Source organism: Lissotriton helveticus, chromosome 7 (genome assembly GCF_964261635.1).
Source record: "Lissotriton helveticus chromosome 7, aLisHel1.1, whole genome shotgun sequence".
Classification (NCBI taxonomy): Eukaryota; Metazoa; Chordata; class Amphibia; order Caudata; family Salamandridae; genus Lissotriton; species Lissotriton helveticus.
Genome location: NC_136068.1, coordinates 1,582,709,429 through 1,582,727,361, shown reverse-complemented (window position 1 = coordinate 1,582,727,361; position 17,933 = coordinate 1,582,709,429). Strand labels below are relative to the sequence as shown.

The 17,933-nt window shown below is 43.8% G+C and overlaps 1 protein-coding gene across 1 annotated transcript in view; it reads left to right on the top strand.

The window, feature by feature from the left end:
- LOC144769584 (uncharacterized) overlaps window positions 1-15,584 on the top strand; it is a 334,720-nt gene extending 319,136 nt beyond the window's left edge. The window contains exons 45-48 of the mRNA XM_078653744.1: window positions 3,447-3,665; window positions 4,422-4,514; window positions 11,104-11,174; window positions 14,365-15,584. Coding sequence (XP_078509870.1) covers window positions 3,447-3,665; window positions 4,422-4,514; window positions 11,104-11,174; window positions 14,365-14,697 — 716 coding nt within the window. The 3' untranslated portion in view covers window positions 14,698-15,584. The remainder of the gene's footprint in view (window positions 1-3,446; window positions 3,666-4,421; window positions 4,515-11,103; window positions 11,175-14,364) is intronic.
- The last annotated feature ends 2,349 nt before the right edge of the window (window positions 15,585-17,933 follow it).

Below are 17,933 nucleotides of genomic sequence, written 5' to 3'. Positions count from 1 at the left end.
GGGCATATTGAAATTGGAAAAGTTCAAAGGCAATCAGAAATTACTATAAGGAATGGAGGATAATTTGGATGAAAGGCTCAATCTCTTGAGGTTGTTTTCAGTTTTCATACTGAGATGAGACCATGCCAGTAGTTGATATGCAGGGCCCGCAGGTAGCCTTTGAATCACAGCGAAATTTAGGGTGGAAGGAGAGAGTGTTCATCCCTGCCAAAGAAAACTCTAGTGTGAGTTGTTACAAGGTAGAAAAGTCTTCATTCAGTGGTAAACATTCCAATTTCGTTCCATGGTTTGAGCATAGGTTGAATGAGCTCACGGAGTCATGACATTTGTGGGCACCAATTTATGTAAAGAGTGTTTGGAATAGCTAATAAATTATGCTTATTATCTTGGTGTTTGGCAATAGGAAGCAATGCGTGTTTTCCTGTTTCTTGACTAGATTGTTATAGTGATGGATCGTGTTGAATATTTATGCACAACTTCCTTTCAACCAACCCTCTTAAACATGCTTTGTTTTTACCCTCCCGCAGACTCCTGGAACCACACTTCCTCCGCCTGTCACTCCGGTATGTTTCATGTGACTTGTTTGGATGATGATGCCCTAGTTCTAAACGTGTTATAGAAAGCACACTTTATTGCAGAATTTGAAGTCCAGAATCAACTAGTCTGTAGCCATTCTCAACCCATAGCTTAATCCCTGGATTTACTTCGCCTTTGCTGCTACTTACTGCAATATCTGCCCTGAGGATGGTTTTTTTTTCTTAATCCCTTGAATTACTTTGCCTTTGCTGCTACCTACTGCCATCTCCGCTTAGTTTTTTTTTTCTTCATCCCTTAATATACTTCGCCTTTGGTGCTGCCTACTGCCATAACTGCCCTCAGGCTGCTTGTTTTTTTTTTAATTCCTTGATTTACTTCCCCTTTGCTGCTTCCTACTGCCATATGTGTTTGGGGTTTTTCCTTAATCCCTTGATTTACTTCGCCTTTGCTGCTACCTACTCCTATATCTGCTCTGAAGCTGCTTGGGTATTTTCTTAATCCCTTGATTTACTTCACCTTTGCTGCTACCTACTGCTATATCTGCCCTGAAGCTGCTTGAGTATTTTCCTAATCCCTTGATTTACTTCACCTTTGCTGCTACCTATCGTCCTATCAACCAGGAGAGTGCTTGTTTTTTTTTCTTAGTCCCTTGATTTAGTTTGCCTTTGATGCTATCTTCTGCCGTAGCTGCTTGTTTTTTCTTTTCTTTATCTATTGATTCACTTTGCCTTTCCTGATACCTACTGCCATATCTGCCATGAGGTTGCGTGTTTTTTTTCCTAATCCCTTGATTTACTTCGCCTTTGCTGCTACCTACTGTCGTATCTACTGTGAGGCTGCTTGGGTTTTTTCCTAATCCCTTAATTTACTTTGTCTTTGCTACTACCTACTGCCATACCTGCCCTGAGGCTGCTTGAGTTTTTTACTTAAACCATTGATTTAGTCCCCCATTGCTGCTTCCAACTGCCATATCTGCCCTGAAGCAGCTTGTTTTTTTTTCTTAATCCCTTGATTTACTTCCCCTTTGCTGCTACCTACTGAAATAAGTGCTTGGGGTTTTTCCTCAATCCCTTGATTTACTTCGCCTTTGCTGCTACCTACTGCTATATCGCCCTAAAGCGGCTTGGGTATTTTCCTAATCCCTTGAGTTACTTCACCTTTGCTGCTACCTACTGTCCTATCTACCATGAGGCCGCTTGGGGGGGTTTCTTAATCCCTTGATTTAGTTTGCCTTTGATGCTATCTTCTGCCATAACTGTCCTGAAGCTGCTTGTTTTTTTCTTTATCTATTGATTCACTTTGCCTTTCCTGATACCTACTGCCATATCTGCCCTGAAGTTGCGTGGGTTCTTTACCTAATCCCCAATATACTTCGATTTTGCTGCTACCTACTGTCATATCTACCATGAGGCTGCTTGTTTTTTTCTTAATCCCTTGATTTACTTCACCTCTGCTACTACACACAGCCATAACTGCCCTGAGGCTGCTTGTTTTTTTCTTCTCTTAATTCATTGATTTAGTCCCCCTTTGCTGCTACCTGCTGCCATATCTGCCCTGAAGCAGCTTGCTTTTTTTCGTAATCCCTTGATTTACTTCGCCTTTGCTGCTACCTACTGCCATATCTGCCCTGAGACTGAATGGGGGTTTGGGCGATTCATGTAATTGTTAGCCTCCTCTCATGTGCAAATAGGTAGATGGGCATCTCCACTGATAACAACTTCCTCGTTTTACTACCCCACTCCCACCTCTGACCCTGCTATTGTAAAGTTGTCAACAATAAACTCTGTCTTGAAAAAAGCGTGCCAAAAGGAAGTAAAAACTATGCGCCCAGACGTGTATAAGACAATTTGCAACATTTTCTGATTTTCTTGGAATGAGTGCTCTTGGGAGGCTGACTCGGTTGCAGCTTCCCTACATCACTCAAATGTAAGAACATGCATAGATAGGTATCTATGAATAAAGCAAATCTCTATCTCGACGCGTTTGAATGAAACCTATGCATGCATTTGCATTGTTTCATTTTTTATTTCTCTTTGGAGATTTCTTTCCCTGTGAAAGACCCGGGCCATACCCTAGCCAATGTCAGGGGCACTTTGGATTGAAAATCCATACATTACCCCTTACAATAAATGAACTCATACTTAAAACTAAACGATACTGTCAGAATTTCAAGCATGAATTGTAACTATTTCTGATTCTGTGATCCAGGAACAGTAATTTGACCTTATAAATGCTAATATGTATGCACCTAAATTATACACAGATGTGGAAATAACTTTGTGAGTTTGGTCCGCTGTGCAGTTTTACTTGAGGGAAAGGCAAATCTCTGTGGTATGCTACTGTCATGGGCATGCCTCGGAGATGGACTTCAAAGCCATGCATGCCGTGTATGGTGTCACAACCCCTTGATGATTAGCCGCAGTATCATCGGAGCATATAATCACCAGGAACATTTTTCTTCCAACTGCGCATCTCATTGGATTTAGTTATTTTGTTAGTTGACATTATAATGTTATTTTGTTTTAGCCAAACTTTGTGTTTTTTTAGTTTTTAAAGAAAGTCATCTACGTGGCACTAGCTGGCACAGACAGGAAAGAGCACGCCTTTGATAGATGGAAATCTTCGAGAGAAGGGAATCATTCTTAACGTGATGAAGAGGATCACACTCAGTGATTTGGCATCCATTTATGGAAGATAAAAAAAAGTGGGTGTGCCTAATTTGAGCTAATCTGCAGCTGCTCCGTGTACCTTGAATCTGGGATAAAATCCTTTGATAAACAGCAACCAAGTGTTGTTTGGTTTTTAAATTATCCTCTACTACATTATCCAAGGGTGGTTTCCAATAGGATGTGCAAGGTAGGGAGACCACATGCAGCAGGACGAGGATGGAAAGAGAATGATTTGACGAAACTTTATGAAACTAATCCAGTTCGAGACAGATCAACAAACGTACGAAGGTACTCCTAATAAGATATGGAGTGTAAGTGCCTCCAAAGTAACCTCTTCTTTCTTTGACTTCCAGTCGCTCTGCAACCATGTCACGTGCACAGTTAAAGCCTGCAAACCCCATGAAAAGCTGGTTCAGAGGCCCACACCCCCGCAGGCATGCTGCCCAGTCTATGATTGTGGTGAGTATAGCTTTACTGTACTGCTACAACACCCTACGTGTCACTCGGGTGCTTGATTGGAACAGGGATTAGCTTTGTCAAGGAAGTCAGACAATGCCATGATATTTTAAATCATTTAGACAACAAACATAACCTTTTCTTAGATTAATTCATGTAATATTATCTGTTCTGCTATATGAGACATAACTGATTATGCTTTGTCTATAAGGTAGCATGGTAGTGTCTTTTCTTGCAGTTTTGGAAAGAACTATTTCATGCTCATCCTGGACGAGGACCAATATTTCAACTTCTTCAAATCTTATGTTTTCTGAACCTTACAAATTGTAGTGTAGGTTCATTTTGTTTATGTGATTTGGGGTTTCCATCTATCAACTCACATATCTGGCTTTGGGTGTGCATGTGTCTATTCACATGGAAACCTATGTAAAAACCCAGGACTCCATCAGCTGTGGCCTTACTCCTTTACAGACTCCCTTTATTCAACATTCAGTCATGCATGCACTGATCCAGCTAGCTATATATTTGTGTGTTCAGTGGTTATTCACTTTTCTTAAACAATTCGTTTAAATACCTCCTCCACAAATGAGTTTTCCCATAAACTAATGGCTTTATCTCTATTTGTGCACTTTTCGGCAATGATCTTTCAGTCACCATCTTTGATCATTCAGAAATGTGAGCCTCCTGCCTTCTACAACAATAACTACGTATATAGATGACCAACACAGTGATCATTCAGTTTCTATTTCCATCTTGCAGAATGCCAGTGCGATTCGGTGCCGACTTGTGGAAGTGACGAGAGATTGGTCCCAGTGCACCAGGTCAACCAGTGCTGTCCAAGACTGAAATGTGGTATGTATTTTATATTATGTCTTGTGATCCACTCTACTGCAGTTCACGCCTTCTCTAGCAATATTCGTAAAATATCTTCTGATGGAATATTATTCTTCTCCATGCAATCTATGCAAGCAAAGTAGATTTCCTTATTGACATTTAAAGCATAATAAACATGCTATTTTAAAAAAACAGAATGACATGGTTAAAAATCATTAGATTAGAAACTGAGCTGGACTTGTTTGTAAATGTCACCAGAACCCTCAGTTGTACTATTAGACTGTAATACACATTAATAATTAATTATTCCTGTACCCTATTTAATGGTTCTTGTAAGAAATTAAATTATTATTTGTGGTGAGTGACTACCCACCTCCAGAAATGTCACTGATTTATCTTGAGCACACCCCTCTTGTAGCTATGGCACAGAGCACACAGGCTTACACCTCAGGGCATTGTGTAAAGTATGTATGAAGTACCAAACAGTAATGTAGTCAAAATGCAAAACAAATAATATCCAATCCATATTTGAAAAATAGAGGAAAGAGTAGTAAACAAAATGACAGAAAATCCATACTGGGGAATGGTCTATGGTCATAGTAAATCTGCACCTAGGCATAATTTTAGGCTGACCTAAATGGATTGCATACCAGAAACAGGAACTAGGTTCTTCCTCTTCAGAGATGCTACCTTCTGACTCCCTGTTTTAAGTCTCAATCCATCACAGGAGTACACTTCTAAAGCCCCCCAGGACCTCTGGACAGGAACATAGACACCGAGTATCAAGTAGGGGCCAACAGAAGGGTCCAGTTCAGGTCTAGTTTCCTCTGGTCAGCTGGATACTTCCAGGAAAAGGTCTCTTGCATCTTGGTGTCTCCATGTAGCCAATCAAGAGGTCAGCCAACTGACCCTTGGAGTCAATTTCATTATCCTGGGTACAAAGGGAGCAGGTCCAGCCCTCTCAAGTCACACACAGCAGGTCCAGTCCTCTTCTGATCTTCTGCGGGATGAGAGAGAGTTCTGAAGTTGGTATCCGGATATGTCATATTTAATCTTGACACTGGCTAGTGGGTGGGAATGAATCCTGAGCACACCACAGCCAATGGGGTAAAAGTTCCCAGTGGTACCTCTACCCATTTTACAGCAGTTCCTGTTTGTATTACTTGAAACAGGCCCAAAATGCCATGTGTTAGGACAATGTAAATCTTCACCCACATGAAACTAGGGCCCTTAAGTTTGGGGTGTGTGTGGAGTGTACTATGGTACTCTCACCTCTAACACTAAAATCCAGTTTTCGATGCACACTGGGCTCACAACAAACCCAGAGACTGAAGACTGGAATGACAAAAGCAGAGTCTTCCATCAAGCAGATAGTAGACACACAACAATTTTCTTAGCATCCTGATCTCTCCCTTTCAAGTATGTCTCAAGAGTTACATGTGGCTCAATAGAGCTGTCAATCAGGATTTGACACTGTGATGTCATAAGAAGGCCCACCGCACCCATCCTCATATTCTACTGAACTCAGGGGCATCATCTCTGTCCATTCAGGCCAGCTTTTTTCTGGGAGGCGTTTCACACCTTTTGCAAACCTACTCAAGTTTAATCACTAACTGAGACAAGCTGGAGAGCCAATACAAATTAACCTTCAGAACTTCAGCAGGGAAAAGGTAACTTTCTAAAAATGTTCCTTATTATTTATTTTTAAAAACGGCTTCTCCTTTGAATTTGATTTTTAATAACTATAAAAAATAGTTTAATTATTTTTCTGGTTGGTCCCATTCCACAAATACAGTATTAGTATCGTAATCTGTAATCTGGTTTTCTACCTAGGACAGCTAGGCATGCCACAGTGAAAATACCTTTTAGTGCCATGTCATTTTAGGGACAAGGTAATATTATTTTATACATGTCCCACTTTTAAATATAAAGAACTCTACCTTGTGGGCTACAAGACTCACATAAGTGTGGCTTATTAATATTTTAAAAGCATATTACAAGGGTTTACTTTTACAGGTTGCAGTGCATGTTCACACTCAATCAATCAATCAGGGAATTGTGAAGCGTGCTACTCATCCGTCCGGGTCTCAAGGTGCTGGGGAGTTTGGTGCAGCTCCGGGTCATTTGAAGAGCTAGGTCTTGAGGCTCTTCCTGAAGGTGTGCAGAGTGGGGGCACGCCCGATGTTGATAGGGAGCTCATTCCAGGTCTTGACCGTGATGTAGGAGAAGGCTCTTCCACCCGTTCTTGCTCTGCGGATGTGCGGGGTTTTGGCAAGGGAGAGGTTGGCAGATCTGAGGTTTCTCATGGGTATGTGAAAGGAGATTTTTTTGTTGAGATATTGGGGTCCGGTGTAATAGAGGCATTTGTAGGTGTGGGTGAGTATCTTGAAGGTTACTCTCTTCTCGGCGGGGAGCTAGTGGAGGAGTTGTAGGTGTTGGGTGATGTGTTCATGTTGAGGGATGCCAAGGACGAGTCTGGCTGCGGTGTTCTGTATGGTCTGGAGCTTGAACAGCAGGGATTTCTTGATTCTGGCATAGAGGGCATTTCCATAGTCCAGTCTGCTGGTTATGAGTGTGTGGTTGACAATCTTTCTGGATTCGGGGAGGATCCATAAGGTCCTGCGAAGGATGCGGAGGGTGTTGAAACAGGTGGAAGCGACAACATTGATCTGTCAGTTTACAGTGAGGGCCGAGTTGAGTATGATGCCCAGGTTCCGGACATGGTTGTGGGCAGGCAGCCGAGAGCGGTGGGCCACCAGGTGTTGTATCAAAAAAGTTGAAGTCTGTGCACAGCTTGTATTGTAAAGGATTTGAAAGAAGCATTTAGACCTTCATTAATGTGTAAGGTTCTCCCGAGGTATCACTCTCCGAATCAGAGTATGAAGATGATCAAACGATTTGCATCCCCTTGGATTGGGGTGTGTCCCCCTAGGCACCAATCCTACCCTGGATTTCCAGGGTAGGATTGGTGTCTAGGGGGACACACCTAGGGGGCCTAGGGGGACACACCCCAATCCAAGGGGGTGCACATCGTTTGACGACCAGGTGTTGTCCCATGCAGAAGAGGAGGGTCCGAGGACGCGGACTTCTGTTTTCTCCGAGTTGAGCTTTAGGTAGCTGCTGCTCATCCGGGATGCGAAGTCCTTCATTCCTTCCTGGAAACTGAGTCCGGTGATGTGGGGGGCCTTGGTGAGGGATAGGATGAGCTGGGTGTCATCGGTGTAGGATACTATGCTGAGTCCATGCTGTCTGACAATGGCGGCGAGAAGGCCATGTAGATGTTGAAGAGCATGGGGTTGAGCGATGATCCCTGGGGCACTCCACAGTTGATCTCTGTAGGTTAGGAGAGGAAGGGCGTGAGTGTAATCCTTTGGGTTCTGCTGGTGAGGAAGGAGCAGAGCCAGTCGAGGGTAGCTCCCGATATGCCAGTGTCATTGAGTCTGGCGGTGAGAGTGCGGTGGGAGACAGTGTCAAAGGCTGCAGAGAGGTCAAGCAGGATCAGGGCCACGGTGTGGACCTGGTCGACGAGGGTGCAGATGTTGTCTGTGGCGGCGAGTAGGGAGGTCTTGGTGCTGTGGTTGCTTCAGAATCCAAATTGGGAGGGGTCGAGGATGGAGTTCTCTTCAATGAAGTTCGTTAGTTGGGGGTTGACGATCTTCTCGGTGACTTTGGCTGTGAAGTGGAGGAAAGAGATGGGTCGGTAGTTCTTGAGGTCCGTCGGATCTGCTGAGGGCTTCTTGAGGAGGGGCTTGACTTCTGCGTGTTTCCCGCCATCAGGGAATGTGCCTGCTTCGAAGGTGGCATTCATGGTGCGTCAAAGCTCAGTGCTATGGTGGCAGCGGCTCTGTGGAAGATATGCGGAGTTCAGGGGTCCCTGGGGGCTCCTGAGTGAATGCCTTCCATGGTTGATGCAGTGTCTTTGGTGGTGACTGTGGTCCAGGAGGAGATGGTAGGCTGTCTATCGTTGCTGGGGGGAGGAAGGGGTTCGGTGTACAGAGTCTGTTCATTAAAGTTATCATAGAGGGCTCTTATCTTCATGTGGAAGTGGGAGCTGAGTTTGTTGCAGAGGTCTTGGGAGGGCGTGAAATCCCTGGCTTCGCTGGGGAGCTTGGTGAACTCTTCAATGATGCTGAAGAGTTCCTAGGAGTTGCTCGAATTGCCATGGATGTTGTTTCGGATGAAGGTTCTTTTGGTAGATCTGATGAGTTGGTGGTATCCGTTATGGCGTTCTTGTAGGTGGTACGGTCTTCTGAGGTTTTGCTGTTTCTCCATAGCTTCCCAAGACATCTGCAGGTGCGTCTGGATTCTTGGATGTCTGCGGTGAACTAGGTGGCCTTACTGGGGCGCTGTCTGTCGGGGTTGCGGAGGGTGGCGGGCTTGTCTGCACAGTTGGGCATCCATCTGTGAAGTTGTTTGGCTGCGGAGTTAGCGTCGGTCAAGGTGGGTGGGGGATCGTGGATGAGGGTGGAGTTGAGGTGCTCCTCTGTGATCTTGCTCCAGTTCCTTCATGGAGGGCCCGGTGTAGGTTTGGAGGCGGTGACTTTGTCGAAAGAGAAATGTACGCAGTGGTGGTCTGTCCAGGGGGGTTGCATGGTGTGGCTGAAGTGGGGTCAAGGTTGTGTCCTGACTTGTGGGTGGGGGTGGTGACAAGCTGTTTCAGTCCAAGGTTGGCAAATTTGTCCAGGAGGGTGGCGGAGCTGGGGTCGCTGAGGTTGTCAAGGTGGAAGTTGAGGTCTCCGGTGAGTATGTAGTCCATGGAGGCAATGGTGTGGGGTACAATAAGGTCGCCGATGGTAATGATGAATGAGGTTTGAGGTCTGTGCCAGGTCTGGATCTAGAAATGGAGGTGTTCGGTGTTGGATGGGGAGTTGCTCGTTCTGAAGATGAAGAGGCGGTGGGAGCTCTTGTGTGCGATGGTGAGTCCTCCTCCTGGGTGGCTCGGGTGGTCCTTCCTCTGGATTTTGTATTCGTCTGGGATGGCGGTGGCAATGTCAGGGGTGGAGGTGGGATTGGTCCAGGTTTCCGTGAAGAAGGTGACGTCTGGCGAGAGGGTGTCGAGAAGGTCCCAGATCTCTACAGCATGTCTGTGCAGGGAACGCACGTTGAGGAGGATCAACCTCTGGTCCTGGGGAGTACTGGCGTCTGGCGTGAGTGCGGTGGCCATGGGAGTGCGGAGGATGGAGAAGGATTGTCGGTAGTGTCGGCAGGAGAACTGGTCATGGGTGGTGTTCGGCGTAGACAGCTAGCAGTTGTTGTTCCTTCCAAGGTTGAGTGTGTGGAGGTGAGCTGAGTCATAGTGGTGGGTGGTCGGAGAGCCAGGGTCCCTGGCACTGGTCGCGGCCGGCTAGCGGATGGGCACAGACTGGCTTGCCTTTGGCACGCCTTTGGCTGCAATATTCAGGATACACAAGGTAGGCCTGAAGATATGTTTGCACTGCCACTATAGAGTAAGGCATGATAGTAGCTGCTGCGCACGAGTGGCATTTCACTTCCAGACCCTGGGTGCACTTATAACATCATAGACTAGGTAATTACTGGCAACTTAAATGCACCAGTCAGGAATAAGCCAATTTAACTATGATTAAAGGGGGAGCACAGGCAATTGATTAGTGGTTAGAAGAGTTTTAAAGTCAGCAAACATATAGGGGCTAGTAAAAGGCAAAAAATCTGGGATGACTATGCAGAACAAGCGGATTTCCTACACGACTGTTTACCCTTCCCATTGGTTGAATTCAGTAATTTTGGTCATGACGTTGTTTGAATTATGGAGACATAGTCCCTGCATGATGCCCTTGAATCACAGCTGCTTGTGCAGAAGATGTGGGCTCAGTTAGATCACACACATGTGGCCTCTTCAATGCTGTTGCAGCAATTTTAATTCTGCACAGGGGAGAGGAGACATATTGTTCTCTCTTCTTGGTAACATCCTTTAGTAATGTATATAGGTAAAACAATTCTCTGGCGCCTCAATGCATTCGCAGAAGAAACGCATACACGTTTCATTTAGGGATTGCATTGGGAGGTTTTGTATGAGTGCCTCCCTTGCACTTCATTTCTGAGAATGCGGATTTGGGTTATAGTTCCTTTAACCGGTGGTCTTGGGTTTGATGAGGGACTTCAATGATGTCATAATTTGTGTCATACGTACTATGGCCACAATGGATTGTGGATGTACTTTTTTTTAAGGATTTTCAATTTATTTCACTGTTCTGTTAATTATACGTGACTGTTTAGTGGTATTTTTTTAATATTAACCGAAGTGTTTAATGATATAGTGAGACACTTCCAACGTTAATGCTACATTAATTTACAATGTTTAAATAAAATGCAGGGCCTTTTCTAAAATCAAACACTGTAGGAGGAAGCAGCAGATCTAATTCTGTATTATGTTCTTATTACCAAGGGTTTTTCGTGAAACATGAAATTGAGCACTGAAATCATGATGCAGTCTACTTTCTTTCTACAAAGTGCAAAGGGCCAAATAACCTAAAGAAGTGGTCCTAATCTTATTTATGTATAGCAGTTACACACAAAGGTGGACAGAACATTTATAAATTCTGCAATACGTTGTCCACGTTGTAATACATTATTTTCTTTTAATCTGCAGAGAAGAAAAAAGACGAATGCCACACTGTGCCCAAAGCAGTCCAGCTGGTTCAAGGAGAATGCGAAGCTACGGTGAGTGGATGCTTCTGACAGAGGCAACAACACATGAATATAGGATTGCTCCACAACCTGGACAGTGTATGGGAAACTTAAGAAATTGGAAGCAAACTGTTACAGTTTACTAAGGCTTAGATTGGCAACTTTGGTAGGATTTCCCAGTGCCGTGGTGGACTCTTTTCCACTTTCAGTTTATTTATTTATTTGTCACAAATAAATAAATATTTATTGTGGTCGTTAGGCCATGTATTCATGTACTTACCGCACACTGCAACGAACGTTAAGGGTCATTAGCTGTCCTTCAGACGAACTAACCACAGAACACTACTACAGATGTGAAAATGAACAGTAACACCGCTGCTTTTCCGAAGCTTACCAGAATGGCCTCACGTTGAAGTTTTTTGGGAATAGAATAACCTGTCAGTGGATGCAGGACAGCAAACCTGCACCACCTCCTTTTCAAGAATGAGGTCCTAAGGATGCTCCTAGGAATCTGACTGCCTGCTATGAACAACCCTGATAGCCGATGCAATGAAGTTCCTCCACATATAGACTGGGGATCTTACTGTAGATATTAAACACTAAACATGCCAATCTGAATGTGACTAAACCTGGGCGAAGTTAAAGGTAAACTGACAAAATCTTGTGAAATTCTCAAATTTTGAATGATATGAATTTTGCAAATTTTTACAAGATTTTATAGGTGTAACATGTTACGTGATTTTGCCCACAGGACACTGGTTTGAGCAGAAAATATCTTGCAGGAGCAGTACAAAGTTGACTGCATGATAATTTCTCCTCAAATCAGTCTCTCCAGTATCTCATGTGACGTTTGACGCAATATGCTCTCGTAATTTTGCAAAACTCACCGGTAGACATGACAGTCATGTGTAATAGTACCTAATAAAAGTCAAAGTAACCAGCACTAATGATATCAAACTTCCCCTGTCATAGAACTAGTCTGGCTGAATTGTACTTCAGTCGGTCCTGTGGGTAGATAGCCCAGTAAGGCATTAAGTGTAGTCTAGTTTTGAGTTTATAACTTAGCCTGCAATTGATATGCAATGCTTAGTGCTCAGATAAGGTAATGTTTATTGTCAGTTTCTCAGGCAAAATAAGGATGAGTCGACGACTGTCATTATATGTGATTCGAAACATAATCTGGCATCCCTCACCGCTTCAGAGTCGTGCTGTTTTTGAGGTGGTAGTGAAAAGATCAAATTGTTCAGGAACTTGGGCAGTGTTACGTATTACCTACCTGCATCTTGTGAATGGAGCCAATGGGAAGAACCTCTGTTTTTGCCTCATTATTTTTTGTCCCACTGTTTTTCAACCTGAGGGCTGCACCCTCCAGTCCTTTTCTTACTAAAGCAAAACATTTGTGCCATTGACGAGCAGATAGCATCCCACCCTCCACTATCACTTCAGATGACTGAAGAGGGCAAGATTTGCCCATTGAGTGCGGCCAAACAAGAATGATTTAGACCACCTAATATTCGTGTCTGGCATGGCAACCTCAGAGCCAAGTCTCTGGAGCACTGGGTCAAAGGCCGCCTTGTAGAACACCATAGACAGATCCAACAAACATAGCTATGACATAACATCATCATCTGCAGTTGTAGTACGTCATCAAGCGATGCCACCAAAGCCTGCCAATGTAGCAGGAAACACCTCAAACGTCACACTGCATAGTAAAATCGTACCTGAGCAGCAGCCTGCCCCTGTCACAGGATGCACATCATAGCAAATGTATGTACCTTTGCTAACCCTGAATAATGAAATGCCCAGAGGAAGTGATAAGCCTTAGCTATAGCATAGCCTGATTTAGTTTGGTCACCATAGGCTGTGCACCCAGAACCTATTAATTCGCCTACATGAGGTTTTTTTTAAGAGGTGGGTCTCCAGTGAGGCTGCTACCTATAAGCATATAAGCTGTATATCTGACAAACTCTGTGATTGGTGAAATACTCAAGAGTATGCATGGAATAATTCAAGCATAATACAATTACAAAAATGTGAAGCTCTGTCATAAGCTAAATATTTCATTTCCCTCAGTGACCAAGCAATCGTGCCGAAGTTGTCATCAGGAGACATGAGTGCCTTACATCTTCTGAACTGTACAAAGAATGTTGCTATGTAATCGTTCCTCAGGCATTTGTGGACCTGTGCAGAGAAACACCTGAAAAGAATGAGAAACTAATCACAAGTACATCCTATTACTTTATAACAGGCTACCATTCCATGGAAAAAATTAAAGTTGTTCACTCATTCCTTTCTTTTAGCCAGAAAAGTTGAAAAACAAGAGTTTGGTAGCTGGGAACCTAGCTCTTCGTAGCACTCACCTTCTAATGCTGATTTTCACTAAAAAAAGAATTGAGTATAACATAAATAAAAAAGTACTGATAGATAAGCGACTAGTGATAAATGACGTTATTGAAACAGACAACACCTAAGGCCCTATTACAATACAGTACACTTTTCCTGTCTGCGTCGTGGCAGGCACGCCGGATGCAAACAGGGAAAGTGCGCCCTATTAGGAAGAATGTGCTGCCCTCGGGGCACCGTATTCATGAGAAATACAGAGCGGCTGTTTAAAATATGCCCGTGTTTGACTGTGCAGACAGCGACCCGTCTGCACTTTCAAGAGGTCAGAGAGATCCCCTTGCAGGCGGGTGCAGTGAGTGACTGCACCCACCTGCAAGGGGATGTCATGGGACCCGCCTGCAAGGGGATGTCATGGGACCCCCTTTCTCTCCTCCCGAAGGCTGCCTTCTGGAGGCATGCTGAAGGTGTGCCACATTTTTGTTAGTGACTTTCAGTGCACCTCCTAGAGACATGTTTGCCTCTGTTCTCTCGTCAGTAATACAGTACAGGCGCAAAAGCAAAGAGATTCCCTCATTTGCAGGGGGCCACACCACCATGCAAATGAGGAAATGCCCTCTCTCAATAGCGCTGGTGCTATATGTACGCCAGCGCTATCTGTATTACAGAAGGGGCCGTAAACGCATCTGCAGCCCCTTCTATAATACCAAAGTGCTCCGGGGGCGAACAAAGCAGAGCAAATGCCCACTGCGCGACCAAGATACTTCTGTAATACGGGCCCTAGTGATCATCTCTGTGTCCATGACACCTTGCATATGTCATGCCTGGCTGGAGGCCTAACCATGCATATGGCTAATCTCTGCTTTTTGTATTTCATTTGAAGGTGCAACTACAAACCTGCAGAGGGTACTGCCATTCTTCAACTGAATACAGCCACAGGTGGGAGCCGGTGCCACACTGCCAGTGCTGCTCGGTGAAACGTACCCAAACCAAGACGTTTGAGATTCCCTGCCCCAATGGCAAGAAGACAACACTGGTGGTAAAGGAAGCTGTGGCATGCAGCTGTCAGAGTTGCTCCGGTGAAGAGGACGGCAGTGGAGAGGGAAGTAGTAGCAGCAGTGAAGAGGAAAGCAACGAAAGCAGTGAAGAGCATGGAGGCGTTAGTGGTAAAAGCCACTCTCTTGTCTGGAAGTACATAAAAAAGACAAACAACTAATAGATGGGTGCCATTTACCTCACTGGTATCAGCACTCATCATTCCACCTTCCAGTGAGTCTGTGCTGCCAGATAATGTTGCCTCACGGGCCTTGTGTATATTAAATGTACCCCTTAATCGCTGCTTTCTCCTATCTCCTCCCAACTCTTGTTTAACCTAGGCGAATCAGATCTGTTTTACAGTGTGCCATACCAAGAAGTCCCAGATCCTGCCTGGAGGTTGGCAGCTGTTCACATATGATTTAGGTCTCCTGATGTCTGGGCCCTGCTTTGCATGTACAACAAATCTGAACCGGTGCTGTAAGCTCTACTTTTATCAAACGTTGCACTACCCACGTGTTCTAACTTCAGTTTTATAAGGCAACTTATTAAAGAGCTTGGTGTTTGTATCAGGAGACTATTTGAATGTTAAGCCATTCTCAGTATTTCCTAGGGAGCATGCTAGTCATAGATTCACAATAGAATCAGTGCTGGATGCACAGGTACACTTGGAGACTCAGCAGTATGACGTGACCACAGGAGGCCCGGCTTGAGAGAGGTCGCGACCTTCAAATGGAGCTTCACCAAAGCTACCTCAGATTTCTCTGCTCGTCTCCAACTGCATATGAGAATTTCTTCGAGCAATCACTAGTTATGTTCAACAGAAGCATCCTTTCAGAACCTTAACATATGACTCCTAAGGCCTGCACTTCCAAGTTTTCACGCGTACCTGCTCTGGCCCCTTTTTACACTTTGTATTCCCGATTCCGCTTTTCTTATTTTGTTTGTATGGTTTGTGTCATTATGTACAGTGGTTTTTCAACAAATTTTTTAAAAGATGAATGCTATAGGTGGAGTTGATTGGGTAGGGCAAATGTCCTTTAATAAAAAAAAAGCTGTTCAATGCAACTAAACGCCTTCTTTCGTTTCTTTCTGACAGAAGTCAAGTGTTATGTTGTGTTATTAAACTTTATAGAGTGCACGATCATCATCGGTTTCTTGGTGCTAGACCGTTAGGAGCTAGAAACTGGTAGGAAAATTCAGAAAATAAAAAAATAAAAAATTGCAAAATGGCCAGGTTTTGAGCGAACATATGAAGGGCAAAAGAGAACCATCTTGATAGACGACTTTCAGCAGAGAATTCCATAATTTGGCCAAGAATACTGAGAAGCTGTGGCTACCTGTCCTGCTTTTTTGGATTTTGTAATTACTAATACATCAACAGTGAATGAGCATAGTGTTCACCAAGGGTTCTATCTCTTGAGATGATTCCTGATGAAATGGAGGCCTGGCCTGGAATAGATCTATAAACAAGGGGGAGTCTCTTCAACTCGTGGAAACCAGTACGGGTAGAAGAGTAGAGGACAGAATTGAGAACATCTAGGGGTCATCAGAATCATGCGGGTAGCCATACTCTGACAAGTTTGTGCAGTAAGAAAATGGAGATCAATAGATAGAGAGAATTGGCATAGTCAAGGCATGGTCCAATGCAGGCAGAATCAACTAGTTTTTTTTACCATGGTCTATTTTGCCTGTATTGCATGTCTTTCTAAATTATGCCTCTTTTAATTTCTAACTAATAAATACGACTGGAACAAAAAGAAAGAAAAGGAAGCATTTTTCTAAGAATCTTCAGATAAAAATTACAGGAGGAAATTACAGAAGAGATTTGGTTAGACATATTTCATTGTCTATTTTCACTCAAAGGCTTTCTACAGATTTTGTTGGTGAGGAAGGACAACGATTTCAGCAAGCAGAGGCGTAGCTAGAGCTTGTGGCACATGGGGCTATCCCTCAGATTGCTGCCCCGGGGGGGTGGGGGGGGTGGAGGGGGGTGCTCGGGAAAAAGGACGACGGCAAGCACTTGAATGAGGTCTGAGAGACACGTAGTATCGCCGCTAATAATTACCTCGAATATGCAAGTTACATGCACATACATGACACAGTCCAAGGCTACACAGTTGAATACACCGGTGACTGGCAGTACAAAAGAAAACACACAGACTGCATGATCTATCTGGGTGTGACATCCATCAGAGAGCTGTGTAAACAATTACCTGGTAATCCCCTCAGCACAATGCAAACATGCACATACATGACACTGTTCAGGGATCCATCACCTACAGCTGACATTAAATTACTATACATCATGGTGCCCCCATTAAAACAGTGGTGACATGCACAAATGTGATGAGCTCTGGGGACCCAAAACTACGTAACAGTGGTGAGTCTCTTGAGCAAACCAGGTAGGCTGCATTATGCTAAGCTTACATGAGATGCTGTTAGGTGTGTCTATTTAAATATATTGCCAAAATAATACCACACATTATGACTAAATTAAAGAAGACAATAACAATCAAACTGAAAATGAAGGGATGTAAAGCCAGGGAATCGAACCCTGGATGTACATGAGATAATCATGGAGATTATGGGATGGGCTGTATTGTCATACACTACTGTGACCCCCTATTAGATGTGCCTATTAAAATATATTACCAACATAAGTTAAAATAATTTGAGTAAGGTACATCTGAAATATGCATTAGAGAAGAAAATTGTGCAATGTACATGACTTATATAGGGATACTGTCAAAGAGATTCAACCCTTGATGTGCATGGACAAGTCACAGATGATACACAGTAAGAAGCGGTCTACTGTACATTGTTGTTATGAGTAGGTTCAACGTCAGTAGGTAAAGAGCAGCCTCAAAGTGCATAGCTGCCAAGCTTTCAGATTGCTAGGTGTGATATTTTCATAATTTTATTGTAATTATGAGTACGCCGTTTGCACCAGTTTTAGTCTTCTTAGAGTTTCTCATTGCTCAAATGAGTGTAATTACTGACATATGCATATATGTGTTCCTCGTCTTCATTGCTTGAGTTTTGCTCGCAAAAAAGTGTCACTCATAGTCGTTGAAATGTCACTCATAATTACAATTTAATTATGAAAATGTCACACATAGCAATTTGAAACCTTGGCAGCTATGGTCATAGTCGTTGAAATGTCAATCATAATTACACTGAAGAGTCTGAAATTATGAGAAAATGTCACATATCTGAAACCTTGGCAGCTATGCTGCCACTGCAGCCACTCTGCCACTCACTCAATATACCCTCTGAAAGCTCTCCTCTTACCTCACTCGTGACTCGCTCCAGGGTCTCTATAACAGGCAGGGGTGGTTGGTTCAAACTTTGTTCACTTAATCAGCAGCCAGACTCCAGAGCCAGCAAATCACCCAGAGAGCAGCACTGCCACTG